This window comes from Podarcis muralis, chromosome 15, assembly GCF_964188315.1.
Source record: "Podarcis muralis chromosome 15, rPodMur119.hap1.1, whole genome shotgun sequence".
Taxonomy (NCBI): Eukaryota; Metazoa; Chordata; class Lepidosauria; order Squamata; family Lacertidae; genus Podarcis; species Podarcis muralis.
Genome location: NC_135669.1, coordinates 41,550,022 through 41,560,156, shown reverse-complemented (window position 1 = coordinate 41,560,156; position 10,135 = coordinate 41,550,022). Strand labels below are relative to the sequence as shown.

The 10,135-nt window shown below is 48.0% G+C and overlaps 1 protein-coding gene across 1 annotated transcript; it reads left to right on the top strand.

Moving 5' to 3' along the window:
* The first annotated feature begins 292 nt into the window (after positions 1–292).
* Positions 293–7,984, top strand: LOC114585689 (pinopsin-like). The gene is made up of 5 exons (XM_028708533.2): positions 293–641; positions 4,241–4,423; positions 4,963–5,108; positions 5,223–5,462; positions 6,892–7,984. Exons 1-5 carry the CDS (start codon positions 293–295, stop codon positions 7,033–7,035), a joined length of 1,062 nt encoding a protein of 353 aa, XP_028564366.2. The 3' UTR covers positions 7,036–7,984.
* The last annotated feature ends 2,151 nt before the right edge of the window (positions 7,985–10,135 follow it).

Sequence of the window (10,135 nt, the reverse complement as noted above, 5' to 3'; positions counted from 1 at the left end):
TCAGCCATTTAAACTAAGCATCCAAACACTGAGCCAGCATAAAAGAAAATCCCACTCAGTTAAATGGAGCAGCTTCTTGACAGTCGTATATAAGCAGCTATTGAACTTCATCTCCTTTTTGGATGGTGAGCTGATTATTGAGACCTGGACTTAAGAAAGCTTAAGGTGCCTTAATGCCCGGGATCAGCTCCAAATTCCTAACACACCTGTGGGCTTATAAAGGGGGCAAGCAGCCCTTCGAGGGAGTCGATTGCTTGCTCAGCCTCACCGATCTCCGTCCCCAATAGAAGAAATGCAAGTTTCAAACGCTTCATGGGTTGAGGTGAGAAACAGGACCCCAGGCCCTTTTGAGGGGCCGCAATGGCCCTACCTGGCCCCACAGAGCACCTACATATCAGTGGCTGTCCTCATGGGGCTGGTGGTCATCTCGGCCACCTTGGCGAATGGCTTGGTGATTGTGGTCTCTGTCCAGTTCAAGAAGCTCCGCTCTCCTTTGAACTACGTCCTGGTGAACCTGGCCGTGGCTGATCTCTTGGTCACCTTCTTTGGGAGCACCATCAGCTTCATAAACAACGCCCACGGCTTCTTTATCTTTGGCCAGGCGACCTGTGAATTTGAAGGCTTCATGGTCTCCTTAACAGGTAGGGAGATGACCCTGGTGGCCCTTTGGTTTCCTTTGAAATGCAGTTATCAGACCTTGCATTTACCGTATTTTTCGCTCCATAAGACGCACCTAGTTTTTAGAGGAGGAAAACAAGAAAAAGAATATTTTGAACGAAACAGTGGATGTATGATTTTTGTGGTTCTTGCTGCGGCCACAGACATGTGATCTGATGGTGAATTTGGGGTGACCCAATGCAAAAATCCTGAGGATCCATGTGGACCCGTTCTTTGTAACCACATTTTTGCACCACTGCAGCCACAGGAAACAGTGGATGCGTGATTTTTTTGGTGCAGGCTGTAGCCATGGACATGCTATGTGATCTGATGGTGAATTTGGGGCAACCCAATGTAAAAATCCTGAGGATCCATGGGCTTTTACCTCCCCCCTCCCAGGCAGCCTCTGCTAGTGTCCCTTATCTCTCTTCCAATCCCACCGATCAGCTGTTTCCTTTCAACACTCCCTTCCCTCTTGTTTGCCTTAGTTTCTTTTACTTAGCTGGAGCAGTTTTTTGCTCCTCCTTTTCTTCTAATTTCTCTCCTTATTGCTTTAGTCTTCCTGTTTACCCGCTTTGCAAGTTTGCTGTCTTTACCTCCCCGCTCCCAGGCAGCCTCCTTTATCTCTAGCGTCCCTTATCTCTCCCCCCAATCGGCAAACAATCAGCGGCTTTATTTCAACACCCACTTCCCTCTTTCAAAAAATAAAGCATGATCTGCTTTTTGCCCCTGGGCAATTCGGCTCCAGGGGCCACACATTCGCTCCATAAGACACACAGACATTCCCCCTTACTTTTTAGGAAGAAAAAAGTGCATCTTATGGAGCGAAAAATACGGTATGCGCTACTGTTGAAACATTCAGAGTGCATTGTGCGTCGCACATCTCCATAATCTGCACAACAGTTGCATTTTCATGCCAGTGTTATGATACTCATATTGCAGGTTGGGTGGGAAGGGATGCCTGAAGCAGAGGAAGTCAGAGTTGGCCTACAAACACAATGGGATATCGGGAAGGGCCCAACTTAGAAGTGGAACATCTGCTTTTCATGCAGAAGGCTCCGGGTTCAATCCCTGGCATCTCCAGGAAAAGTTAGGAATTTTACCCTTTCTGAAATCCTAGAGGGAGCTGCTGCCAGCGAGTGTGACCAATACACAGTCTCCACCCCCATCGTTCTGCCCAGACACTGAGATCATGCACCGAGGGACTTCTGGCGGTTCCCTCATTGCGAGAAGTGAGGTTACAGGGAACCAGACAGAGGGCCTTCTCGGTGGTGGCGCCCGCCCTGTGGAACGCCCTCCCACCAGATGTCAAGGAAATAAGTAGCTATCTTATCTTTAAAAGACATCTGAAGGCAGCTCTGTTTAGGGAAGTTTTTAATATTTAACGCTGTTCTGTTTTTAACACTTGATTGGGAGCTGCCCAGAGTGGCTGTGGAAACTCAGCCAGATGGGCGGGGTATAAATTATTATTATTATTATTATTATTATTATTATTATTATTATTATTACTGAGTTAGATGGGTTCAAGGAAGATGGATCAAGCTGCCATCCAGGAAGGCAGTTTCCTACATTCCTCTTTAAACCAGCCCTTAATTCAGAACCCCAAGGACTGGAAGCCTGCTTCATATTTAGAAGACCTTTGTGACTCAGTGGCAGAGCATGCAGAAGGTCCCAGGTTTAATCCCCAATGGAATCTCCAGTTGGGGCTGGGGGAGAATGCTGTCTGAAACCCTGGCAAGCTGCTGCCAGTCAGGGTAGACAATACTGAGCTAGATGGACCAAGTGTCTGATTCAGTATAAAGCAACTTCTTTTTTATTTTTGAAAGCTCAGCAACCTTGATTTTTTTTAAAAAAGAAAAATGGATAGCGCCATAGTTTCCCATGAGTAAATGCCCTTTTTTTGCTGCTATCTGATCATTTAGAAAACTCTAGCCATTTTTGCCCCTTCATGGATCACTGCCTTGTAAGGAAATCAGCCCTGAGTGCTCACTGGAAGGACAGATCCTGAAGCTGAGGCTCCAAGACTTTGGCCACCTCATGAGAAGAGAAGACTCCCTGGAAAAGACCCTGATGTTGGGAAAGATGGAGGGCACAAGGAGAAGGGGACGACAGAGGACGAGATGGTGGGACAGTGTTCTCGAAGTTACCAGCGTGAGTTTGACCAAACTGCGGGAGGCAGTGGAAGACAGGAGTGCCTGGCGTGCTCTGGTCCAGGGGGTCACGAAGAGTTGGACATGACTAAACGACTAAACAACAACAAGGCATTTTTGAGATTGTGCTCTCGTTATTCCCCTTCTCTGTGGTCAACCTCTCTTCTCTAGCCCTTCTTTTTCCAACTAGCATAGGCTGGTCCATTAGGGCAAATAGGGCACTGCCTCACCACCCTCATTCTCAGCTCAGCCAAGCCCAACCTCTCTGCCATCTTACTTACAACCAGCCCAGAGGGTGGCACTGCCCATCAGCTCCCTCCTCCTCCTTAGTCTCAGCGTTGCCCTTGCAGAGAGGAGGAGGATGGGAACAAAACTTGAATTGCTTGGCTCTGGAGCCACCTGCTGTTGGGCTCCCTGCCTGTTGTCCTACCATTTCCAATGGGCACCGGTCAACCCTGAGTTTATGTTGTGAATAAAACCTGCATTTTTCAAAGGAAACGCACAAAAGCTGTGCCCGCTATGTTTGGCTCTGTTCATCCCTGAGCTCTTCTCGAGGATGGGACTACGTGGGGCTACCTCTGAAGGTGGCCCGGAAACTACAACTAATCCAGAACGCGGCAGCCAGACTGGTGACTGGGAGCGGCCACCGAGACCATATAACACCGGTCCTGAAAGACCTACATTGGCTCCCAGTACGTTTCCAAGCACAATTCAAAGTGTTGGTGCTGACCTTGAAAGCCCTAAACGGTCTCGATCCAGTATATCTGAAGGAGCGTCTCCACCCCCATCGTTTTACCCAGACACTTGGGTCCAGCACCGAACGCCTTCTGGCGGTTCCCTCCCTGCGAGAAGCCAAGTTACAGGGAACCAGGCAGAGGGCCTTCTCAGTAGTGGCACCCGCCCTGTGGAATGCCCTCCCACTAGATGTCAAAGAGAACAATAACTACCAGACTTTTAGAAGACATCTGAAGGCAGCCCTGTTTAGGGAAGCTTTTAATGTTTGATGTATTACAGTATTTTAATATTTTTTGGAAGCCGCCCAGAGTGGCTGGGGAAGCCCAGCCAGATGGGCGGGGTATAAAGAATAAATTATTATTATTATTATTATTATTATTATTATTATTATTATTATTATTATTGACGTATTCTCTGTTGCTCTAGAAGGCATGACTAGAACCAAGGTGGAAGCAGATATCGGCTAAAACTTTGGAGACACTGCCTGATGGGAAGAGCATCATAACAGGGGAGCTGAACTGTCCCAGGAGCTGGTGGTGAACTCTCTGCAGCTGGAGGTCTTTCAGCAGAGTTGGGTCAGCTACCTGCCAGGGATGCTGCAGGTGCCAGACTCCTGCATTGAATAGGGCTTGGACTGGATGGCCGCTGAGACAACCCTCCAACCCTAAAATTCTAGGTTCATCTCTTCTTTTTTCCAGGGATTGTGGGTCTTTGGTCCTTGGCAATCCTGGCCTTTGAGAGGTATCTCGTGATCTGCAAACCTGTGGGCGATTTCCGCTTCCAGAAAAGGCATGCGGTGCTTGGTTGTGCTTTCACTTGGGGGTGGTCGTTTGTCTGGACGGTCCCACCACTCCTCGGCTGGAGCAGCTACGTCCCTGAAGGTTTGTTGACAGGGGACTTTAGGAAGCCGCCGCCTTATGCCGTCTCAGACTGTTTGACCATCTAGCCCTGATCATATATATATATGGGGACGCGGGTGGCGCTGTGGGTAAGTGCCTAGGGCTTGCCGATCGAAAGGTCAGCGGTTCGAATCCCCGCAGTGGGGTGCGCTCCCGTTGTTCGGTCCCAGCGCCTGCCAACCTAGGAGTTCGAAAGCACTCCCGGGTGCAAGTAGATAAATAGGGACCGCTTACTAGCGGGAAGGTAAACGGCGTTTCCGTGTGCGGCTCTGGCTCGCCAGAGCAGCGATGTCACACTGGCCACGTGACCCGGAAGTGTCTGCGGACAGCGCTGGCCCCCGGCCTCTAGAGTGAGATGGGCGCACAACCCTAGAGTCTGTCAAGACTGGCCCGTATGGGCAGGGGTACCTTTACCTTTATATATATATATAATTTTATTAAGTTTTCCATTTTTATCATATTCACATATCCTACAATACAGTACAAACACTCAGGAGTTTTCTCCCTTCCTCGAACCCTAGGCTTGAGAACATCCTGCGGCCCCAACTGGTACAGCGGCGGAAGCAGCAACAACAGCTACATCATGACTTTGTTCGTGACCTGCTTTGCAATGCCTCTCAGCACAATCCTCTTCTCCTACGCCAACTTGCTGATGACGCTGCGAACCGTGAGTACCGGGCAGAGTTGTGCTTGTGCGTGCCCTGTGCTGCTTCGAGCGCATCGCTGTAGACGGCTGGGGGCAGCTAGCGGTCCCTCGATGCTTTCCTGATCCTTCCCGCAGGTGGCGGCTCAGCAGAAAGAGCAGGAGACAACTCAGAGGGCCGAGAGAGAGGTGACGCGAATGGTTGTCGCCATGGTGGCTGCCTTCCTCGTCTGCTGGCTGCCCTACGCCAGTTTTGCCATGGTGGTCGCCACCCACAAGGACCTCGCCATACGGCCAGCGCTCGCTTCCCTGCCGTCGTATTTTTCCAAGACGGCGACAGTGTACAACCCCATCATCTATGTCTTCATGAACAAGCAGGTAAGCACCCAAGGGGAAATTAAATGATTGTGGGGAGGAAGAGTTTGGATTTGATATCCCGCTTTATCACTACCCGAAGGAGTCTCAAAGCGGCTAACATTCTCCTTTCCCTTCCTCCCCCACAACAAACACTCTGTGAGGTGAGTGGGGCTGAGAGACTTCAGAGAAGTGTGACTAGCCCAAGGTCACCCAGCAGCTGCATGTGGAGGAGCGGGGAAGCGAACCTGGTTCACCAGATTACGAGTCTACCGCTCTTAACCACTACACCACACTGGCTCACTGGGAGGGTCTTTATTAGCCAGGCTCATTTGTGGTCGTATTTAAGGGCAATTCTGTAGAATGGAAAACATCTATGCACTGTGAGTCAATCAACCAATCTCTTTATCATGGTTAAGGACTAATATTCAACACTGTGTAAGTCATCACAGAGGGCTTCTTCCATGGCAGTGGACTACGTATGTCAGGGTTGGAGAACTTTTCTCAGGCTCAGAGCCAAACTAGCTCATAAGGAACCTTCCAGGTCTGCCTTCCAGTAATAGTAGTAGTAGTAGTAGTAGTAATTTATTTGTACCCTGCCCATCTGACTGGGTTGCCCTGGCCGCTCTGGGCAGCTTCCAGCACACACAAAACATAACAAAACATTAAACACAAAAACTTCCCTATACAGGCCCGCCTTCAGATGTCTGCAAAGGGTGTATAGTTACTCATCTCCACAGGGTGGGCACCACTGCTGAGAAGGCCCTCTCCCAATGGTAGGTGGTAAACAAAGGTAAAGGGACCCCTGACCATTAGGTCCAGTTGTGGCCAACTCTGGGGTTGCGGCACTCATCTCACTTTATTGGCCGAGGGAGCCGGCGTACAGCTTCCGGGTCATGTGGCCAGCATGACTAAGCCGCTTCTGGCGAAACCAGAGCAGCACATGGAAACGCCGCTTACCTTCCTGCCGGAGCGGTACCTATTTATCTACTTGCACTTTGACGTGCTTTCGAACTGCTAGGTTGGCAGGAGCAGGGACCGAGCAACGGGAGCTCACCCTGTTGCAGGGATTCGAACTGCCAACCTTCTGATCGGCAAGTTCTAGGCTCTGTGGTTTAACCCACAGTGCCACCCGGTCCCCATAATGGTATGTGGGGACAGAGGCAAAAGTGGGCAGAACAATGGATGCAGCTCTTACCTTTCTGTACTGTAGGGCTACATTACAAGTTTAATTCTGAGGTTCCCACGTGCCCTTTTATTTGGTTTGGAGAAATATGGAGGAACCTGAATTGTGATGGGTTTCAGGATGTTCAAATTAAGAACATCCAAATTTTAATTTAACCAAATTTCTCCTCCATCTTTACGCACTGCAACAAACTGCTCATTTGGACCCACCCTGGTTCTGCAGGCAAACACGATGGTGACCCTGTCAATTCTCCCTTCCCGCCTTCAGTTCCGCAGTTGCCTCCTCTACACGATGAGCTGTGGCCACAGACCATTATCTTCCCAGGACACGACACCGGCTGGGATCAGCCTCCCAGGCTGCCTCACCACCTCAGCTTCAGAAGGAAGCAGGAATCAAGTGTCGCCTTCCTAACGATGCAGAAGGGCAAGACCTGCCACCGCCGCCACCTTTCAACGTGGCTCTTGTTTCCATTCTCTAAGTCGCCTTGTTAAAAGTGCAAAATCTGGGAAATGGAATCCCACAGAAGAAGTCAGTACCTTTTATTAGAGGCACATCTGATGGATAGAGACAAATCTGTGAACTCATCGGCGCCATGTCTTTTCTTCCTGCCCAGATTGTGTCCTAAACTTTGCCCGTTTATAAACGTGAATTGGGCCCAGAAACTAATTGGCAGCCAGTGCAGTTGGGTCAGGATAGGTGCAATATGCTCAAACTGCCTTGCTCCTCTCAAATAATCCTAGTAATTGTAGCTTAGCTCTCACAGAGCTACAGTTCCCAGTACACTTAGGTTCCTAGGATCCTTGGGGGGGAAGTCGTGTGCATGAAATGTGCTTTAGATATATGGTGCACACGTGATTTATGTTAGAACAACAACAAAAGCCTCCAGGGGTTGCTGGTCTTTTAACTCCCATCAGCCCCAGCCAACATGGTCAACAGATGAGTCACAGTCCAGCAAGATCTGGAGGGCCGCAGGTCTGCAGCCCCAATCTCAGAGGATGACACTGCCCTTTGGAAAAGCTCCAACTCTTTTCTCCGGCAGGCCAGTTAATCTTGCTACTAACACAACTGCTCCGCACACCTGTCCTTTTTCATCTTCTTCTGGCCACACTGCAGGGACCAGGAGTCGTGAACCCAATTTAACAGCCAACTGCATGATTTGCATTTTCTCCAACTGCTCTTGGGAAGAGATAAGTGTGTGTGTGTGTGTAAGTGAGTGAGTGAGAGAGTGCTGCCCATATAAAGACTCCCATCTTATCAGCACACCAGAGGAAAGGAAGAAATGAAAAACCGTCCGGTTCCTTTCGACCCTCTCAAGGCTTACTTACGCCATCAAAATATCTTGCACCTGAAATAAAATGTATTGCCCCTTTATTTTTGTTAGGTTAGGTTGTTGTCGTGTATGTGGTGGTTTTTTTTTTAATTACTTGGAAGTTATTTTTAACAGTGGTTACCCGGGGTGGAAGAGAAAAGCGGAGCGAAATAAATAAATAAGGAAATCAAAGCGAATCACTTTGCTTGAAGGGGCGTGGAAAACGTGTGGATTAAACATCTTTATTTAGCACAAAACAGACTGATGCTAGGATCCAAAGGCCTGTGTGCCAAGGTACTGCAGATACAGAGAGGGGTTGCCAACTTCCCTTTCTGGCTGCAGCTCCTGCGACCAACATAGACAGCAAGCACCATTAAGAGGCATTGCCTCTTGTAATTCCAGTTATAGATAGGTAGCCGTGTTCTCCTACTGGTTTCTCTGTCTTGTGTATGCCATCAAATGCCAACAGTGTCCTTCAGCTCTCTATATTGGACAAACAGGCCAAACCTTACACCAAAGAATAAACGGACATAAATCTGACATCAAGAATCACAAGACAGAGAAACCAGTAGGAGAACACTTCAATCTCCCAGGACATTCTATACAAGATCTCAAAGTAGCTGTTTTACTACAAAGGAATTTCAGAAATAGACTGGAAAGAGAAGCTGCTGAATTGCAACTCATTACCAAACTTAAAACCATGGAGAGACCTGGTCTGAACAAAGACATTGGATTCTTATCTCATTATACTGTACATGACAAAGCCATTTTTCACCTTCTCACCCCTTGCTTTTTCCTGTAAGACCTATTGCAGTCGTTAAGAGTCGTCAACAGGTTCATCACAGCTATCTGCCAATCACCCATTCCCACCACCCTTCTGAGTAATACCCCTCCCCACCTTCTCACTATATAGAAGGATCTGGCAACTTCTGTTTCAGTGTATCTGAAGAAATGTGCATGCACACGAAAGCTCATACCAAGAACTAACTTAGTTGGTCTTTAAGGTGCTACTGGAAGGAATTTTTTTGTATTGCCTCTTGTAAGCGATGCAGCAGTTACTCTGAAGAAGGGACTGCTGCAATGCACTCTGTGTGGGGCTTCCCTTGTGCTTGATCCAGAACCCATTGTTTGTGCAGAATGCTGTACCGCAATTGCTGGCAGGAGTGAGACCCTGTCAGCGTGGAACACTTTGCCTCAGAGGCCCGCACAGCTTGCTGATTTGCCACAAGGCCAAGGTGTTGTTTTTAGTACATATAAATTCCTGAACAACTTGGGACCAGTTTACCTGGGGGATCAGTTCACCCAATATGCCCCCTTGACTGCCCTGCTCTCTGGAATGGGTACTGCAACACGCGCCACATAACACTCATTCTGCATTTGTAACAAATCAGTCTATTGACCTCCCTTCCTATTGACATCAAAAAGCATTTTTGTTTAGGCAAGCCTGTTCAGACATGTAGAATGTTGACACATGTTGTAAACTGGTTTCTAGCTTTTAATTGATTACAATTAGTTTTAAAATGCTTTGAATAATTGTTTTTAACTGTACTTTTTGCTGATAATTTAATTCATCCATTCATTTTTTGTAAACTGCTTTGAGGCTGAGGTTGTTATGAAATCAAGGGGTGTATAAATGTTATGAAATGAAGTACTTATAAAAACTGCAGCCCATAAGCACCGCCTGAAGAGGCATGCTCTCAACGGGGAATGCCTGCTCTAAGATGTCATCTGATGCAACAGACTCGTCATCCGAGTTTTGTTTATGCTGCAGAACCATTGCTTCTACTCACACGCAAACATATGCAGACTGAATAGTCGACTGATGGATCGACTGTCACTCATGACTGATGAACCATTTATTCAATTGGGTGGCAGCCCTAAAATCTGTGGTGTGATTCCAACTTTGAAAAATACCCTATTTTTTGCTCTATAAGACTCACTTTTTCCCTCCTAAAAAGTAAGGGGAAATGTGTGTGCATCTTATGGAGCGAATGCAGGCTGCGCAGCTATCCCAGAAGCCAGAACAGCAAGAGGGATCGCTGCTTTCGCTGCGCAGCGATCCCTCTTGCTGTTCTGGCTTCTGGGATTCTGAATTTTTTTTCCTTGTTTTTCTCCTCCAAAAACTAGGTGCGTCTTATGGTCTGGTGCATCTTATAGAGCGAAAAATATGGTGCCTTGCGCAAACAAATAGACTGAATTATC